General features: G+C 56.7%; 1 protein-coding gene across 1 annotated transcript; it reads right to left on the bottom strand.

The window, feature by feature from the left end:
* Positions 1 to 8,548: 8,548 nt before the first annotated feature.
* On the bottom strand, positions 8,549 to 17,850 carry LOC308233867 (pregnancy-associated glycoprotein-like; the record flags this gene model as incomplete). Its single annotated transcript, XM_080640839.1, has 9 exons — positions 8,549 to 8,698; positions 9,659 to 9,757; positions 9,846 to 9,990; positions 11,326 to 11,442; positions 13,589 to 13,788; positions 15,289 to 15,407; positions 15,497 to 15,614; positions 16,348 to 16,498; positions 17,798 to 17,850. 9 exons carry the CDS (start codon positions 17,848 to 17,850, stop codon positions 8,549 to 8,551), a joined length of 1,152 nt encoding a protein of 383 aa, XP_080496965.1.
* Between the last annotated feature and the right edge of the window lie 2,275 nt (positions 17,851 to 20,125).

The raw sequence follows: 20,125 nt of genomic DNA on the forward strand, positions 1-20,125 counted from the left end.
AGTTCTTCCAGTAGAAACTGCATTCTTGAGAAGCACCAGTCCCGTATTCTTAGCCCTGGGATTGATCCAGGACCGTGACCAGTCAGGTGTCAGGCAGCCAGGATGCCGGATGCCAGACAGTCCAGAAGGCAAGGTGCCAGGAGGTCTGATCACAGCCGGTGACGATGGCAGGGGTCTGGGTGCCCGAGTCCTTCAAGGGGTGATCGGAGGATCATCTGGAGGCCTGGTATATCCAAACATGGATGCAGGACTAGAAGGCTCAGGACAAGAATGCAGTCTTTCTCATGCCTCAACTTGTATCTATTCTAATAAAAGGGTAATATGCTAGTTAGACCAAACATCTTCCAGACATCCTTCCAGACAAAGCCACGTGGCAGGGGCTGAGGCAGAGGTGATTAGGGGTGACCAGGCCAGCAGGGGAGAGCAGTTAGGGGCGATCAGGCTGGCAGGGGAGGGCAGTTAGAGGGCGATCAGGCCAGCAGGCAGAGGTGGTTAGGGGCAGGCAGGCAGGCGAGCAGTTAGGAGCCAGTGTTCCTGGATTATGAGAGGGATGTCTGACTGCCGGTTTAGGCCTGATCTTGCAGATTGGGCCTAAACCGGCAGTCAGACATCCCCCAAGGGGTCCTGGATTGGAGAGGGTGCAGGCAAGGCTGAGGGACACCCTCCCCCCCCAACCGTGCACACATTTTGTGCACCGGGCCTCTAGTAATGTTAATAATTTTAGTAGCTTGGTTACAATGACTCCATTTTATATATTCCCTATCTTCACACTTTCCTTAATGGACATAGCCCACATTTATCACTTAAAAAAAAATACACACACACACACACACACACACACACACACTAGAGGCCCATTGCACAAAGAGATTCATGCAATAGGCCTTCCTTCCCTTGGCTTCCAGCACTGGTTTTCCTCCCGCACCTGGGACCCAGGCCTTCGCTCTGGCTGGAGTCTGCGGTCTTCATCTTTGCTGCAGACTCCGGCCAGAGTCTGCCTTCTTCATCTTTGCTGCAGACTCCGGCCAGAGTCTTCCATCTTTGCCTTTGCTGCGGCCAGAGTGCCGCTCCTATAGATCCCTTCGCCCCCCGCCCTCCCTCTCATAGCAGGCATCCTGCCCTACCCAGCCACTCCACGCCTGGAGCAGCTGGGCGGCCAACATATTTCTCCTTCTAATTTGCATATTCCCTCCTGATTAGCTGGTGGGGGTAGCGGAGTGAAGGTTAATTTGCATGTTTCTCTTTTATTAGTGTAGATATTTTTATTTCAGGGAGGAAGGGAAAGGGAGAGAGAGATAGAAACATCAATGATGAGAGAATCATTGATTGGCTGCCTCCTGCAAGCCCCCTACTGGGGGTCAAGTCCATAACCCGGGCATGTGTCCTTGACTGGAATCGAACCTGGGACCCTTCAGTCTGCAGGCCAACGCTCTATTCACTGAGGCAAACCATCGAGGGCCACATTTATCACTTTAAGAGTCAGGAATAGATTCCTTCCTGGTGATAATTTCCCTGATGTTAGAAACTTAGGGTAGTCTCCAACTATTACTAGTATAAATAGATTGTGTGGGGAAATATATATACCGTGTTTTCCCGAAAATAAGACAGTGTCTTATCTTAATTTTTGCCCCCAAAGACACGCTAGGTCTTATTTTCAGGGGATGTCTTATTTTTCCATGAAGAAGAATATGGTATTTATTGTTAAATGAAAATAAAGGAAATTTATTACCTGTATATGGTACAGTAGTACGGTAGTTGTCAACACAAACCAGACAAACTGTGAATCCTACAGTATCAAGAATTTACTCATTTATTCAGTGACAATCATGTCATCATCTTTTGGAACATCATCATAACAATCCAATTCCTGAATTTCCTGTGACTCCATTTCTTTCAGAATCAGTGGACCAAATCTCTCATGTTTAGCAATAGCACTGTCTTTAAATGAGTACTTCTTGTCAAGGTAGCCTGCTTGCAGTGCATTTGCAATGCAACTGTCAGTGATTTTCTCCCATGAATTCTTCACCCAAGTCACAACTTCTTGCAATTTAGGTTTCACAAAGTTTCCACGCTGATTTCTCTACATTCTATTTTCAATGTAATCATTAATTTCCATGAGCAAATTGTCTTTGAATGGCTTGTTTATTGCAATATCAAGAGTCTGGAGATAGGCCGTCATTCCTGCGGGAATCATTATCTGATCTATTTTTCTTTCGTGAAGAAATGTCTTCATGTCTTTAGCGCGGTGAGTACTGGCTGCATCCCAGACTAGCAGACCTCTTTGGCTCCCTCACATAACAAGCGGCAGCATTAAATCGACCCACTTCCTTATAACTGCTTGTGTGGCCCAGGCTTTTTCAGTTTCAAGAATAAAAACGCCCAAAACACGTTCAATCTTTTCCTTCTTGCCCTTAGAAATGATTAAAGGTGGGATTTTAGTGCCATCCAGTCGAATTGCCAAAATACAGGAAACACGTGCACTTTCGTAAGCAATGGAGGGAATGTACGGTAAGGAGGCACCCCGCTGTTCAATTGTTGTTTGAGATGATTGGCCCATAAACACTGCAGTTTCATCCATAGCAATCATGTTGGAAAGATTGTATTTAGAGAAGTCAGCATCATCAATAAAGGACTTGAATGCAAGTGCTGGCTTAATAACTTGAGTATCTTCCAACCTAAACAATGTTGTAGATCTTCTTAAAGACAGTTCACTTCGCTGAAGGAAATTATCCAGCCAGTGTTGTGATGCTTTGAAGTCTTTTATGTCAAACTGTGGTGCCATTGCAAGGGCAAATTCTTGAATCTGAGCCCTATTCACAACCAAAGCCTTTGCTCTCCTGTCAACAACCCATTCACAGATCAGGTCTTCCAGCTCGGAAAATAATGGTTGCCGACCTGATCCACACTTGTGCTTTTTAGCATTTCCCTGTCCACTTGTTCAATGAGGTTACCACACTCTGCTCACCATTTTCAGACCAATCGGATACTCAACATCTTCTCTTTGCAGAAAGCAGTAAGATTTTGGCCCCAAGAGTCTTCCACGATTCCTTTCTTGTACTCTACGGAGTAGCTTTTTCTTTTTGCACTCATTTCTAGGGGTAAAAAAAAAAAGGAATTGGGGTATCAAGGTGGGGGTAGGGGGATCACTCAAAATGACACAGGGGGGATCAGAGGGGGGAATCAAAATGGCACAGGAGAATCAGGGGGGGATTACCATTTTAGTAACCCCTTTTGATCCTCCTGTGTCATTTTGATTGCCCCCTCTGATCCTCCTGTGTCATTTTAAGTGATCCCCCTGCCCCCACCCCTGTGCCACTGAACACCTTCACCAGACATCCCCCCTACCCCTTTATCAGACATTTACCCCCTGGGGCCTGCCTGGGGACTGTCACTGGGCTTGCTGGGGCCTGGATCTGGGCTGGAGCAGGGTCTGCCACTGACTGAGAACCTTCAGTCATCATGAAGGCGGCTGCGAGCATCAGGTAGTGTCACCAGAGACAGACCAGCACTCACCACCTTCGCCGCGTCCTGTCCACTCTAATCCTCCTGTTCTTCTACACGCATCTGCGAAAGTCTCCTCCTCTCTCCCGCCCCGTGCTCACTGCTCACTCCGACCTCCGCTCCGCCTCCACACAGCAGTGACGTCAGGACTCCACGTAACGTCACTGGTTGCTAGACGCCAGTTGGGACGGCCCTAGCGACCAGTTTACGTAAATTAATTTTCATTCTGAGACAGAGCCTGGGGGCCTTATTTTCGGGGGATGCCTTATATTTCACTCAGAAGGAAACCTGTAGGTAGGTCTTATTTTCGGAGGATGTCTTATTTTCGGGGAACACTGTAGCTAATTTATCGCTCAATATACCCATCTCTATTTAGATATGTAAATATATGTATTTTTCAAAGTGCCATTAGCAGCTGTAAAGGTGCGAGAGGCCATGTGATCATGGTTTCATGTTGCCAAATAGACATTCAAGTACATGGAACCAATGGGTAGGTCTCCCAGGATAAGACCACACAGCGTGTGCACGTAATGCCCACCTTGACCACAAGGTGTCAGCCTTCCACCGTCTGTTTTTCCCTTGGACTCAATTTGCTTCAGCAGGTAAACCCAGCAAAGATATGGTCCTCTCTCAGTTGGAAACCTTTGTCTTTTAAATATATTTTTATTGATTTTAAAGAGGAAGGAAGAAGTATAGACACATCAATGATGAGAGAGAATCACTGATCGGCTGCCTCCTGTGCGCCCCCCACTGGTGCCAAGCCCACAACCCAGGCATGTGCCCTGACGGGGAATCGAACCATGACCTCCGGGTTCCTAGGTGGGTGCTCAGCCCCTGAGCCACTCACCTGGGCAGACACCTCTGTCCTTTAGGGAACGATGCTTGGCGTTTTCCTGATCTTAAAAGCTGGCACTGAAAAAATAACAATAAAAGCATCAGATGAGAGGAGCGATCGCCCATGTGCTGCTCCTGGGTCTGACTGTTGTCATACACACGTTGTCTTTCTCTGCCGTGTGTGTGACGTTAGCAGTAGTTCATGCTGCGGAGGGACACACACTGCCCAAAGGCTTTCTGTAGGTAACGCCTGGAATCTTCCCCACAGACCGAGAAGGTGGGACTGGCTTTTCCTGTCATTCTCTTAGGTGTAGTATTGGTACAGCCTGATTGAGGTGTGTTTCCCACCTCATAAAAGCCACCATTTCAGGCATGTAGTTCGGTATGATTTAGGATACTCATGGAGCTGTACGGCCATCCCATGATTTAATTTGAGAACATTTTTGACACTCCAAAAAGCAAAGCCATACACATTAATAGCCAAACTTCATTTCCAACCCTGCCCTTGCCCCAACTACAAGAGAAGATTCTTTTATTATTAACTAGTGACCCAGTGCATGAAATTCATGCACATTAAAAGGGGATTAATTAGAGGAAATAATTTAATATTGCTATTTGCCCTTTCTCTATAATAGAAGTGTCAGAGATGAAAGAAAATTAGTGAAATGTATATGAAAACCTTCCTCCTGTCAGAGTCTGGGGCTCACCACAGGACCCAGAGTCAAGTCCCCGCACACCCACATGCAGCTCAAAATCACATGAGACCCAGACCCGGCCAACCCTCCCCCACATTGGGCTAGATCCAGACCTGGCCATTCCCATCCTTGTCAAGCCCTGCCGGGCGGGGGGGCGTAGCCTCTGGTCCCCTGCCCTGGCGCCAGGATGGGGGTCGTGGCCTGAGGTCCCCCAGTCATACCAGGGCAGGGGGCATGCATTGAGTCCTCCATCAAGCCCCGTCAGGTGGGGGACACGGCTGAGATCTCCTGTCAAGCCCTACTGGGTTGGGGGCATGGCCTGAGTTCCCCCGTCAAGCCCGCCTGGTGGGCTGGGGAGGGGGGGCGCAGCCTCAGGTCCCCTGGCCCAGCACTGGGAGAAGGGCACAGCCTCAGGTCCCCCGCCAAGCCCCACCAGCAGGGGGGTGCAGCCTCAGGCCCCCCTTCAAGCCCCGCTGGGTGGGGGGCATGACCTGAGGTCCCCCCTCAAGCCCCGCCATGTGGGAGGGGCGCAGCATCAGGTCCCCCAGCCCAGAACTGGGATTGGGGCGCAGTCTCAGGTCCCACACAAGTCCCAGCAGCAGAGGGACGCAGCCTCAGGTCCTCCGTCAAGCCCTGCCATGTTGGGAGGCATGGCCTGAGTTCCCTTGTCAAGCACCATGGGGGTGGGGGAGTGCGTAGCCTCATGTCCCTGCTGATTGCTTGTTAAGGCTCCTAATGGGAACTTGGCCTCAGCCATGGGTACAACCATCTTTGTGACGGAGTGATGTTCAATTAGCATATAGCCTCTTTATTAGATAGGATTAAATGCAGGCCCATTGCATGCAGATTGGTTGAAGAATAGCCTTCCTTCCTCTGGCTTCACTCCTGGCCGTCCAGGAGCCTGCAAGTCCTCGCTCCTGGCTGGAGCACCACTCCTGTAGCTCCCTCTGCCACCCGCCCTTCCCCTCATAGCAGGCATCCCTCACTGCCCACCGCTCCGTGCGTGCATATGCAAATCAACCAACCATCTTTGTTGGGCCCATTTGCATACTCACTCCTGATTGGCTGATGGTCTTCGTAGAGGTACAGTCAATTTGCATATTTCTCTTATATTAGTGTAGATTGTTTTTTATTACAGTAAGAACATTTAATATGAGATCACCCTCTTAATATAAATTTTCTTATTCTCATCAGAGGATGTTTTTTCCATTGATTTTCAGAGAGAGTGGAAGTGGCGGAAGAAGGGAGGGGGCGAGTCAGAGAAGCATTGATGTGAGAGAAACATCGATTGGTTGCCTCCCACACATGCTGGACCGGGGTCAGCATTGAAACTGCAACTCAGGGACATCCTCCTGACTGGGAATTGAACCTGTGACCCGTCAGCGTGCAGGCCAACACTCTGACCACGGAGCCACACTCGGCAGGACTCAACAAAACTCAGCTGCACAATGGAGTATTGTTACCTATAGGCACAGTGTTCCATAACAGACCCCTAGACGCATTCACCTTGCATAACCCGCATTACTGCAATCTACCTGTTGGATAGCAGCCCCCCCCCTTCCCCTCACCCTGACAGCCACCATGGCCCGCTCTGCTTCTGTGAGCCTGACGATGGAAGGCGCCTCAGGGACCTGGGCTCATAGGGTTCACCCTCTGGACTGGCTCACCGCCCTTAGCGTAAGCCCGCGGGTCCCAGCCTGCTGCCGATGGCAGGGTGCTCTCCTCCTCATGGCCGAGCACTGCTCCATCGACGTCTGTGCGCGGGTCCTTCACCCACACGTCGGTGGATGGGCGCTTGCTTGTTTCCACGTGTTGGCTGTTGTGAACAACGCGGTAACGGCTCCGCGGTGCGGCTGTCTTCCAGATCCTGATTTTAATTCTTTGGGATAAAAATCCAGAAGTGGGGTTGCCTGGGGTCTTATAAAAATTCTGTGTTTCACTTTCCGAGGCATCGCCATATTGTCTCCTACAGTGGCCGCACCACGTGACACGCACACTAACGGCACGGGCTCCACGTCTCACCGACCCGTGCTGGCGTTTGTGTCTGCGGGAGGCCACTCCCAGGTGTGGAGGGAGAGCTCATTGTGGACTTCATTTGCGTTTCCCTGATGACTAATGAGGGAGGAGCTATTCTTACCTCTGAATTACAGAATAGAAAACAGATGTCCAGAGTGAACTGACCTAAGGTCACAGGACCGGTCACAGGACTGTACTTATTGAGGCCCTACTATGCGCCTGGTATGTACGCGTCCGAGCTGGGACTTGAACCCGGTCCAGAGAGCCCTGGGCTCTGCTTGCCTGCCCTGCGCGGCCCTGTCTTCAGGCGCTTCGTGAACCTGTAACCCTGCTGTTTCGGATTCTGTCCTTTTCTCCTAATGTCCTATTAGAATGCTCTCATAGCATTCAACCTTCTTCTAAAACACGGCTGTGCGGGGTGGCGGAGTTGGAGGGGCAGCCACAAATTCTTCTGTCACCCACAGCCGCCGTCGCCATCCTACGGTCCGGGCCACTGGTGGTCCCTGAAGCCGAAAGGTTGGCGACCCCTGAGTCCTACAGCATCCTCTGCTCTTCTGGGGACCGCCCCACCCAGCTCCAGCCAGTGGTTCTGGAGGAAACTGTCAATCACCATCCAGCGCACAGGGGGCGGGGGGGGCGTGTCTGTGACCAAGTGGAGCCAATCATAGTGCCCCATGCCTGCCACATGACTGGTCCAGGGCTGGACACATGACCTGAGGTGGACCCATCAGACCCTTCCCTGGTGCTTTGCTCATTTCCAAGCCTTCGGGATGTCAAAGGCTGGAGGGGGGAGCCGGTGGCAGAGCCCTTCGCCTGGAGCAGGCTGCCAAGAGAAGGCTGGCAGGAGAAGAATCAAAGGTGACGGAAGGGCAGAGGCAGAGGGAGGAGACACAGTGGGCTGGTGGGTTTTGATTTCTTGGGTGCAGCCACCACGCTCTGCGGACCTGCTGTGGTTCCGCATCCTGGGTCCCGGGCATCCCTGTTCGGGTCCTTTCCGATTAAGCCCCTTGGAGTCGGGATCCCTCCCTGTTGGTCCAGACGATATTCGAGAGCCCTGCCTGCCTCTGACGCACTTCCCAGACCCAAGCAGAGGCACCATTCCTATGAGCACCATTGAAAATGACACCGTTTATTAAAAGTCAATATTTTTTTTAAATCAATGTTTATATGATTTTTTAGAGGGAGAGAAAGGGAGAGAGATACATCGATGAGAGAGAAACACCGATGGACTGTCTACTGCATGCCCCCTCCTGGAGATCGAGCCCGCAACCTCATGGACATGTGCCCTGACCAGGAATGGACCCGGTGACCTCCGAGTGCGTGGGACGAGGCTCAATCCACTGAGCCACACCGCTGGGCGCAAATGAGGTCCTTCCTTTTCCACTGAGAAGAGGGCGTGGCAAAGCCCCAGACACAGCTGTAGCGGGGTCCCCTGGGCGGGGACGCAGGGAGTGTGTGCGTCCTTGGGGCAGGCCGGCCGACTCCAGGAGCAGCGCCCACGTCTATGCCATCGCAGGAGCCAAGCCGATCGTGTTGTTGGCCCGATTGAAGACGGTGAAATAGAGCCGCAGGAACACGTCCCCCAGGATCCAGCGGCCGGAGTCATCCGGGCTGTTGGTGACCAAGTTGGGGTAGCAGATGCCCTTCTTCTCCTGAGGGGAGGAAGCACAGCCCTCAGCCGCCCTCGCAGGCCGTCTCCCATCGGGCCTGGCGGCAGCTTTATCCCGCCTTCCCCTGCGCCCTCCCCTCGGCTGTTTGCTCTGAGAGAATCCCCGCCTGCTCCCCTTGACCCCGCTTGTCCTCCAAGACTGAGCCCAGCGCCTGGGCAGCCTTCCCAGCCCATTCCCCCTCCTTGGCACAGCCGGCTGAGTGGGGAGGCTTCCCCAGGGCTCCCTGTGTCTTCATCCTTAGCACACAGACCTACGGGGTGCCCCTGGCATGGCTCCCGGGGTGTCTTCAGGGTTCGGGCTGAGAGATATTCAGTTGCTCTCTCCGTGGGCTACCCCACGCCTCCTCGGTACACCGTGGGGAACCGGCAGTTTTTGAGCCTCGACTATGTGCCAGGCACTGCCCGGTCACTGCGCACCTTTGTCCATGTCAGCGTCTCACCACCACACAAAGGGGCACTAGGTCCCCATTTCTCAGACAGGGAATTGGGGCCAGGCTGGGAGCATTTGCACCCTAGGACTAGGGTGACCATATGATCTATCACCCACGTCAGGCCACTTCGAGATGGGAGGGAATACAGTTACTAATTATGGGGGGACACGGGGAGTGTCCCCACCAAGCCCCACTGTCCCTACTCTCTGCCTGTCTCCGGGGTTAACTGCCTACGTTTCCTGTCCATCGGTCCGAGTACCCGGGTTGAACGGACGCTCTCTGAGGGCGAGGCCATTAGCGCGCCCTCTCCTGGAGCCCGGCCCCGAGCAAGCAGGGGAGGCCGCTCGGAGTTCTCCGAAGGCGATGGGTCCCAGACCCCCTTCTATCAAGAGGCTGTGCTGTGGGAAGCATCTGCAATAGATCGTCCTGGCCTCCAGGGGGCCGCTCCGAGCCAAGGCCCCAAGGTCCCTCCAGTCCCAGATCTGAGAGCAGCCCCCAGGACGGGCCCTCACCCTCTGGGTGTAGGCGCTGGCTGGCACTGGGTACGCGACGCCATTGATGGTGAAGACGATGTCAGGCAGGCTCTGGATGGCATCGCAGCTGACGATGTACTGTCAGAGAGAGAGGGAGAGGGAGGGTGGCCCTGCGGGTCCTTCTGTGCGTGGGGAACCCGGGGTGACCCTGGCCGTGACCCCTCACCTCGCCGGTGCTGTTGGCCTGGGCACTGATGTTCCTCAGAATGTTGAGGATGGGGTTGGCTGGGCCAATCACCACTGAGGTCCCGGTATCCATAATGGCCTGGCAGCTGTCGGGACAGGCCACGACCTTCCCGTCCATGGAGATGCTGAGGGACAGAGCAGGCGCCAGGGTCACTCGTGGCCTCTCCCACCGCGGCCCCTCCCTGCCGCCTGCAGAACAGCCTGCAGCTCCGCCGGCCTCTGTCTCCCTGTATTCCGGCCACACTGACCTTCCTGGGCTTCCTCTCAGGTCTTGAATGCATTGTGCTGTTTGTGCCCCAGGGCCTTTGCACGCGCTGTCACCCTTCCTAGACCAACCCCTGCCCCTTTGTCTGGCTGATCTCTCCTGACCTCCAGGGTCCAGATCAGTCATCACTTTTTCAGGGAAGTGTTCCCCCCAGATTAGATCAGGCCCCTCTCCTCCCCCAGACTAGACCCGCAGAGCCTTCCTGGTTTCCAGGGTGCATCGGGGTGGGAACCCCGATTGCTGTGATGTGGTGGCTCACGCGTGTCTGCCCTCCTAGTCGGGGGAGCAAGCTGTGCCCTCTGCCCCTTTAGCGCCCATGCCCAGCGCGTGCTCAACGGTGTTTGCCGAGGGAATGACAGGGCGCGTGAAGGAATGAGGTCACCGGGAGACACGACCTGCTGTCCCACCGGTTATGAAGGCCACACGGTAAAGACGGAGGTTCCCGGGAAGCAGGTGCTCAGAGAGGTGGGAGGGAGTGTGTTTCCCCTCCTGCCTTGCCCCCTCTCCCCCCAGGCTCCTGGCCAGGCGATGCCTCAGCCGGCCAGGGCGCGGGACATGGGCCCCGAAGCGCAGTTTAAGCTTCTGTCTGACAATCTTACACGCCCCCCCTCAGTGATCGCCCCCGGTTCTCAGCCACCCGGGTCCCCGCTTTCCGGCGCTCTCGGTCCCATCCCCTGCCCCTTGCCTCCCAGGCCAGGTGGGAGGGGGGGTCCGCTGTGTGATTTGCTTTCAGGCCTTAGGATGGCGCCAACGTGTCTCCAGCCCGGGGGTGTGGGGGTTCTCCTAGGCAGAGCGGCCTCCCGCTTGGCCGGCTCCCCAGTTTTCACGCTGGCGCCCCGTGTGCTGGGAACCCCTCCGTTCCGGCGACCTGGGATGTCCCTGTTCAGACGGTGGAAATCTCCTTCACCCCTTCTCACTGCGCTTGCCCCCGTCTGGGGGGTGCACACCTCCCACGCTGCCCCAGCCGCCGCCCTGATGGCTCGGTCCCGGGCCTGTCCCCCTCCTTGTGCTCCGTGACGCAGCCGATCCCGTTCTCTGGTCAGGACCCTGGTCAGGGCGGTTATGAACCCATGTTAGTGTGAGTCCCTATGCGTGTCTCTGTGTCTGTATGAGTCTGTGTGTATGCACGTGCGTTTGCAGGTGCGGCTGTCACTGGCGTGGTCCTTACCTGGGGGCGTGCATGGGGGCGTCTTACCTGTCCACAGTGATCTGCCAGTATTCCTGCGCGCTCACCGGCACCCACTGGAGCTCGCCCCGGTAGTAGGAGTGGTCCACGCCGCCAAACATCACCACGCTGCCCTTCTTCTTGTTGCTGGAGGGGCCCGGGGGGCGGGGGCAGGAGAGGGCTCTTGTGAGGGGAGGACAGTGGGTGTCGTTTCTCCAGCTCAGTGACCGAGAGGTGCACTGACCAGTGGCCACCCAGCCACACAGCACAGGGCCCCGCGGAGCAGGCACTGCTGGGACCCCCACTATTCCAATGGGAACTGAGCAGGAGGGCTGAGCATGTTCCAAGGTCGGTCCCCTGGCTGCTGGGGAGCAAAGCCAAGGTTTAAACTTGAGATACTGCCAGGGCTTTGGCGACCCACCTCTCTGAAGCCGGTCAGGTCCCCGCCCCCCACACCCCAAGACCTGGAGGCGCCGCCAGAGGCTCAGGGGCCCAGGCAGATGCTCAGGCTCCGACAGGCTGGCTCACAGGCCTGCGACACGCCACCAACGGCGCCCACGCTCACTGCGGCCCCACGGCCCGCTGCCCTGTCCTGAAATCCCTCGTAGTTTTTGAACAAGAGGCCCCACATTTTCGTTTTGCACTGGTTCCTGCAGTGCAGCCGCCGGTCCCGGGCTCGGGAAAACCTGGCTGAGGGGAAGGAAACACCCCTGCCCACCTCCCCCTCCGGCTGCATCGAAGCGATCAGCACATCCCGTGGCCTTTCCCTTCCCCCTGAGTCCTGACTCCTCCACGGCTCCCCCCTTTCCCGCCTCCCTGGTCCAGCTCCTGCTCTCTCTCTCCAAAGAGGCTGAGCAGCCTCGTCCCTGGCCTCCCTGCCTCCTCTCCGGTCCATCATTCTCCAGCCAGCGCCTGGGGGAGCTTTCAGAAACATTGGTGGGATCAGGTCTGCTCCCTGCCTAGGCCGCTGCCAGAGGCCTCCACTCACACCTAAAACAAAGCCCTGGGCAGCGGTGCCCCTGCCTGCCCCTCACACTCCCCGCCCGCCCTCGGCCTGCCCCCCCTCCCTCCCTCCCCGCTCCAGCCACACTGCCCTGCTGGTCCTCTGTTGCCCCTGGGCCTCCTCCCCCATCGCCAGGCCTCGTGCAGAGAGGTCCCAGCCCTGCCCGTCGGACACCACGCTCCCACCTCTGTGGTTCTGTCACCGCGTTTTACCGCTTTCCCACAGCCAGTCTCCACCCGCATGTGGGATGTTTCCTCTTATCTACTTCCTCGCTCCTTGTCGGCCTCTCCTCCCTCTCACCTGTCTGCGTCACGTGCACAGAGCTGTACCCAGCGCATAGTAGGTGCTCAGTGGATACTTGTTAAACGGCTCACCTCCTTGACTCGGTACAAACACCCCAGAGGCTCAGCACATGCTGCAGAGGCTGGAGCTCAGGCCCCCACAGAGCCCACAGCCTCACCCACACTCCGCATCCTGCACACGGTCTGCCCGCCGGGTCCCTCCGGCCTGTGTGCTCCCTCCACCCGCTCCACACCCTCAGCCCATCAGGGAGGGTAGCCTTTCCAGTGCCGGCCCAGGACTGGAGGCCTGCTGATGGCTGGACCACCCGCCAGAGGGGACGGCCCTGCGGCCGAGTTCGAGTCCCGCCACGACCAGTGTGTGGCTGGGTAATATTGTGCAAAGCTCCTCTCTGAGCCTCAGTTCCTCAGTTTCCCCGTTCTTCCAAGGAGGGACTGGAAGTACAGGGGTCGGCAAACTTTAAAAAATGCTAGATTGTGCCCTAGCTGGTTTGGCTCAGTGTACACATCATTGGCCTGCGGACTGAAGGGTCCCGGACTCGACCCCTGGCCCTGGCTGAGCGCATGTAAGAGGCCACCAATCGATGTGTCTCTCTTGCATCAATGTTTCTCTCTGTGTCTCTCCTCCTGCCTTCCACTCTCTCCAAAAATCAATGGGGAAAATCTTCGGGTGAGGATTAACAAAAAGTATAATAAAGTAAAAATGCTAGATTGTCAATATTTTGGGCTCCGCTGGCTGCGTGATCTCATATGACAAGTGCTCGACGCTGCCATTGTATCACAGAAGCAGCCGCAGACAGGATGTGACTGAAGGAGCAGGGCTGTGTTCCAGTAAAACTTCATTCATAAAAGCAGGTGGCGGCCACATGTGGCCGGGGGCCACTATTTGCTGACCCTGGACTAGAGTGCCCTCAGGAAACGGGGGGCGGTCATGTACCGTTGCTGAGGCGCCTGAAGGCATCCGGGGAGGGGCGTGCCCAGCCAGGCTTACCTGCTCAGGTAGAAGGCGAAGAGGTTCTCAGATATGAGGCTTTGGTTCCACATGCTGTCGAAGAGCGGGGTGGTGTCTTTGAGCGCGAGGGAGGGGTAGGCCAGGCCCAGGATGCCATCGAAGGCCCCGAATTCCAAGGACAGGCTGGACTCAGTCTTGCTTAGGCCAAATGCCTGGGATTTGCACACAAGGTCCCCGACCTGTGGGGGAGAGGGTGGTCTCATGCGAAGGTTGGGAAGCGGAACTGGGGCTGGGCCAGAGGATGTGGGGGGGGGGATTCCAGCAACACCCCAGGCATCAGCTGAGGTGCGGCTGCAATGGAGGTGCCAGAGCAGCATGCACCGTGCATTGCTGAGGAGTTCAACCTTCGCCCGCCCTCCTGCTAGCAGCACCCCAGGCAGTAAAACACCCCGTTCCCCATGCACGGCGGGGCGACTGGGGAGCGGGCCAAGCGGCTCCCCCTTGCAGGCCCCAATGAGCAGAGAGCGGGAGCGTGTAGTTTTTGGTGTTCCCGGGATCTGGTGGCAGAAACCGAGTGAATTCGCTGCGATTCCCTGTGGGTTCTGCACCCCAGGCGTACACAGGGCCGCCGAGTTCTTGTGACAAGACTGACTGCCTGGGGTCCTCCCCGCTTTGCTCAGTGGATACAGTGTTGACCTGCGGACTAAAGGGTCCCGGGTTCGATTCCACTCACGGGTTGTGGGCTGGATCCCAGTAAGGGGCGTGTAGGAGGCAGCTGATCAATGATTCTCCCTCATCATGGATGTTTCTCTCTCTCCCTCTCCTCTCCCTTCCTCTCTGCGATCAATGAAAAAAAAGGTTTCTTGAGAAACGTGTGTGTGCATGTATGTGTGTGTGTATGTGTGTGTGTGTGTAACGTAAAACCTTTTACTCAGGCCGTCCTGCACCCGTGGCCCTGCTTCCCTGCCCTGGTGTCTGGAGCCCTCGGCAGCCCCCGGACACCCCAGGTCCATTCTCCCCTCTCCCGGAAAATCCCCCATAGCTGCCGAGCCCTGACTCGCACCCCCGCTGTGCTGCTCCCGGTGTGGGCCGTGGGCAGGCCCTCCCCCTCTCCCTCGGGTCCCTGCTCTGCATGCAGGTAGCAGTGGCGCCTCCCCCTGGGGGTGTTGCAGGATTGGACCCATTGTTACCAGGACGTGCCCAGCACCGTGCCTGGCACCATCTGGGAATGTAACAGTGGGTTTTCCCCCGGCTGGCGGGGCTCAGTTGGCTGAGCGAGGACCTACGAACCAGGAGGTCACGGTTCGATTCCGGTCAAGGGCACATGCCAGGCTTGTGGGCTGATTCCCAGTGGGGCCTGCAGCAGGTAGCTGGTCAGTGATTCTCTCTCATCATGGATATGATTCTCCCTCCCTCTCCCTTCCTCTCTGAAATTAATAAAAATATATATATTTAAAAACAAATAAAAATGGGTTTGCCCTCACCTCGCCTGCTCCCAGCAAAACCAGCCTCGAGCTCACCACGGGCAAGAGCTGCAAATGCCCGCCTCTCGTGCCATGACCGCTCGCTGGCCTGGCCACTCGGGGGCTTGTCTGCACGGCGCTGTCTCCCCAAGGCAGACGGCCAGCCGCTGGGGGACTTTGGGGGAAACGGTGGTCCAGCTGACCCTGCATCTGGTGCCGTGAGCAGTGAGCAGAGGTCGCCAGGCCCCGCCCGGCCGCGGCCCCGCTCCCACTCACCCGCACATCGTCGTAGCCCAGCAGGCCGGACACGCTGGCGGATGCGTACAGCATCTCGATGGGCTGGTCCGTGCTCTGGAAGGTGGATGACCTCTGGGGGTTGAAGTTTTTGTGTGTCACTGCGGATAGAGAGCGAGTGTCCTTCAGCTGCCAGAGCCGGGGCAGGGCCGGGGGCCGGGGTGGGGGCCGTGAGGGTGCGGGCACTCACCACAGGCGGGACTGGAGCAGAAGATGGAGGGCACCCACAAGTCAGCCGAGCCCGTGTCAAACATGACCTTGAACTTCTGAGGGGGCGTTCCAATGCTGATGGTGCCAACATAGTACAGCTGCCGGGCGGGGGAGGGCGGTTAGGGTGTCCCTGTCTCTTGGAAATGCTTTCCCACCACCCCACCACACAGCCACGGCTCAGGCGGTTCCTTCATTTGAAAGTTTTCCTCTTTCCCTGCCGCTCTCTAAATCCTCGAAGCCTTCAAGGCTCAGCTGGCCTGCTCCCTCCTCCGGGAAGCCCTCCCAGGTCACCCAGGCCACTGTCTCCCAGCTCAGCGCCGGTGATGTCACTGTCACAGGTGGCCCTTTCATTTGCCGTTTATCTTCTTGCAGAATAGGCCAGACCCTCTGTGGTCCGCAGCCATAACCACACTGCTGGCGTTTTCTACCTCCCACACTGCAGGGGCTCAGGGACGCTTTGCTGGGGGCATTCTCGGGGCTGTGGAGGCTGACTGTCCTCTGCCTGGGGTGTCAAACTGCAGTCCCCGCGGAGGCAGTGGTGCGTCTTGTTCAGAAGGAACAGAATCTGCCCAACCCGCACCTGGTCCGCAGGGCCCAGCGACGTGTCCTTGGCCCCAGATGGATGTCTGCCTGCCGCCTGACCAGCGCTGGACTCGGTCAGCACAGATCAAGAACGGAGAGGGGAGTGGTTCTCCCCGGGGTGGGACCCCTGCTCCCCAGCTTTGCTGCCTGCAGGAGCCCTGCCCCCCCTCCTGGCTCCCACCCCTGGGGGACCCCCAGTGCTCAGACAGCACCTCGGGAAGCCTGCGGGCTGCGCCCCGCCACACTCACGTCCAGGTAGTTCCTCATGGGTTGGAAAGTGACGCCCTCCCTGCTCAGGAACTTGTAGGCGTGGCTGTAGGGGTGCCGCTGGAGGTAGTCTCTCAGCAGGTCCTTCTCCCACAGGCTCTCCCGCATGGACTTGACCTTCGTCAGAGGGATGCTTCCGGGAAAGACAACAGATAAGACAGCAGCTCCCCACCCCGTGGCTCAGTGTGGCCGCCAGGCCTGGCGTTGGAGCCACACCGCGTCTTCCCCGAGGATGTTCACAGGCCATCTTATGCGGGGCAGGCCGCCCAGCAAACGCAGGCAAAGGCCGGACAGTGGGCCCAGGTCTGAGCGCAGGGCCTGTTGCAGCCCCGGGGAAGCCACATGCCCGTGAGGAGCCTCCGTTTCCCCATCGTAAAGAAGTGGGGTGAGGACAGGCCTCCCGCGGGGCGTCTGGGGTTTTGAGGGAGAGGATGGAACGAAGGCCCCTGACCGAGGGACCTTGACCCTGAGCCAGTGCTGTCGCCATTGTCATTTGACCGGTTCCCTGTCCAAGAAGCCCTAGAGGGAGCGCAGTGGGGATCACCCACTTTTACTGGAGGAACCTGAAAGGCAGGGGTTCGTGACCTGGCTGTGGCCACCTGCTCATTAAGGCAAAACTGGGCCCCGGGGGACCCCTCCGGGCCCTTCTCCAGAGTCAAGCAGAGGGGAGGCTGGAGGTGGGGGAGGGAGCCGGGAAATGGGGAAGACATTAGGGAAAGCCTGAGGACCGAGTAGCAGGCAAGAATCTAAACTGAACGAAAAACTCACAGAGTTCCACCTACAGAGACATCGGAAGAGACGGAGAGACACACAGGTGGAGACAGGTGCACACGGAGAGGAGGGAGAGCGGGGAGGAGAACGAGCAGCCAATGGGAGGGAATTGCTGTCTCCAACGGGACCACCGACACTGCTCCTCAGGTGGTGTCATGAGCAATCCTGGGGGCACCATCCACATGGCAGCCTGTCGTTGTAGAACTCCCAGACCTGTCCCCGGACCCCTGGCCCCACAGTGCACGTGGCTAGCTACTCATCAATGCATGGAGAAGTGGCCCTGGACAGTGAGCTCAGTGGATAGAGCGTCCACCTGCGGACCGAAGGGTCCCGGGTTCCAGTCCAGTCAAGGGCATGTACCTCGGTTGCAGGCTCCTCCCTGGCCCAGGCCCAGGTCAGGGCTCGTGCAGGAGGCAACCTATCCATGTGTCTCTCTCACATGGATGTTTCTCTCTGTCTCTCCCCTTGCCTTCCACTCTCCCTAAAAATCATAGGGAAAATATCCTTGGATGAGGATTAACAAAAATAAAAATAAAAAAATACGGGGAGACGCGGACTTCAGGACAGGGAATCATGGCGTTCCCTTCTCGACCCCTGAGCAATGGAAGGAAGTATAAGGGGACAATGAGAGAGAGGCCGGGAGAGCTGTCCCCATACTCACGTGACCAGGCACTCGGAGAGGGCCAGGAGGCTGAGGAACCCAATCCACCTCATCGTGTGTTCTTCCCCGCGTGGAGTCCTCCAGAAGGCTCGGGTTTGGAGCTTGCGGGTATGGGCCAGTGCTGCTGATATATATGCTCTGACCTGCGCTGTTATCTGCTGGGAGGGTTGCTGATGGCCCCGATAAAACACTGCAAGCCTCCTGATAAGATCTTTATTCCCATCAGCGCTACAAACTTCCTGATGAAATCTTTATTCCCATTAGCGTTCGGGATTGGAGGATGGGGCAGGGCGGGGGTTGGGGGGAAGACTTAGAAAAAGTTCGGAATACAGAGATCTCTATCGTAATCGCTTCCTTGGGGCATGGCTGGGGGACAAACCCAAACCACATGACCTCCGTAGGAGTGGGGAGATGTGTGATCCCTCGGAGGTAGAGCATGCTAATCCTATCTAATAAAGAGGGAATGTGCTAATTGATCATCACTCTGTCACAAAGATGGCTGCACCCACAGCTGAGGCCAAGTTCTCATAAGGAGCCTTAACAAGCAATCACCAGGGATCTGAGGCTATGCTCTCCCCCGCCCCCATGGGGCTTGACAGGACACCTCAGACTGCACCCTCTGCCTCAGCGCCCGGCTGGGGGACCTTATGCCGTGCCTCCCACCAGGTGGGGCTTCACAGGGGACCTCAGGCTGCACTCCCCGCTCCAGCACTGGGCCAGGGAACCTGAGGCTGCGCCCCCTTGCCAGGCTGGGCTTGACAGGGGACCTCATGCCGGGCCACTCCCAGCAGGGCTTGATGGGGGACCTCAAGGTGCACCCCCAGTGCTGGGTCGGGGGAACTCAGGCCACGCCCCCGCCCAGCGGGACTTGACAGGGGACCTGATGCTGTGCTCCCCTCCCGGTGCTGGGCTGGTGGACCTGAAGCTGAACCTCACCACCAGGTGGGGCCTGACCGGGGACCTCAGTCCATGCCCTCCACCAAGCAGGGCTTGAGGGGATCTCAGGCTGTGTCCCCCACCTGGCGGGGCTTGACGGAGGACCTCAAGGCATGCCCCATGCCCCAGTTTGGGCTGGTGGTCTCAGGCCAGGCCCTCCGTCCTGGCGCTGGGCCAGGGGACCTGAGGCTATGCACCCTTGACAAGGGTGGGACTGGACGGGTCTGGATCTAGCCCAGTGTGGGGCGGGGGGCCGGCAGGGTCTGGATCTCAGGCAATTTTGAGGCGCATGTGGATGGGCGGGTACTTGACTCTGGGTCCTGTGGTGAGCCCCAGACTCTGACAGGAGGAAGGTATTCATATACATTTTACTAATTTTCTTTCATCTCTGACACCTCTATTATAGAGAAAGGGCAAATAGCAATATTAAATTATTTCCTCTAATTAATCCCCTTTTAATGTGCACGAATTTCGTGTACCAGGTTATTAGTTTCAACACACGTGTCCATTTTCTAGACCCTGATTTGAATAAATATGCTGTTCAAAGGCATTATTTGAGAGAGTTAGGAAGATTTCAGCATGGACTAGATCTTAGGTGAGATTGGAGTTGTTCATTTTGTTTGGGGTTAAAAAGCATTGTGGGCCTATACAGAGTGCCCCCCAAAAATATATGCCCATGTTACCAGCTGGTAGCTCCGTTGTGAAAATGAAATGCACTTTAATAAACACTGCCTTTATCACTATTCAAAGCATGAGCTTACATCTTGGACGGACACCTGTGTATTCTGTGCAGTGATGCCCTCTGCTGATACTATCACAGCAAAACGAAGAAAGGGTAAAGGCCTGAAGTGAGGGTCTAGAGAGAAGGGATTTGCATAGCTGCTGTGCATCGCACGGTGTCCCCCCTCCAAGCCATGTTGGAGCCTCGCTCCCAAAAGGATGCTACAGGTGACGGGGCCGCTGGGAGGTGACTCGGTTGAGGTGGGGTCACGAGGATTCCTGCCCCTCCCCCCCGTGATGTGAGACACAGCTGACACCCAGCTCGGCCCCTGGCAGCGGGGCTCCCGGCCTCCGGCGCTGGCAGCCTGGGCGGAGAGGAAGAACGTTGTCTGTTTGATGCTGAATGATGAAACAAAGCCTCGTGATACTCTGTTTTGAAAGCTCTTATGTTGGAAGGGACAAGAGGCTTAAACACTGTCATTTGGAGCGTCTGTCTGTATCGATGCCCCGAGGGGCCCAAGCGGAGGACGAGGCGGCCTCCAGGGCCAGTCCGCGAGCCTCACCTGCCCGTTTCCCGCTCCTCCTGAACCGGACCCGCCACCCCTGGGGCTGGGCCGTGGTCCAGCTGGAGAAGTGGGGAGCCACGTCAGGGCCTGGAGGTGGGAGGAATGA

This window comes from Plecotus auritus (genome assembly GCF_963455305.1).
Source record: "Plecotus auritus genome assembly, chromosome: 9".
NCBI lineage: Eukaryota > Metazoa > Chordata > Mammalia > Chiroptera > Vespertilionidae > Plecotus > Plecotus auritus.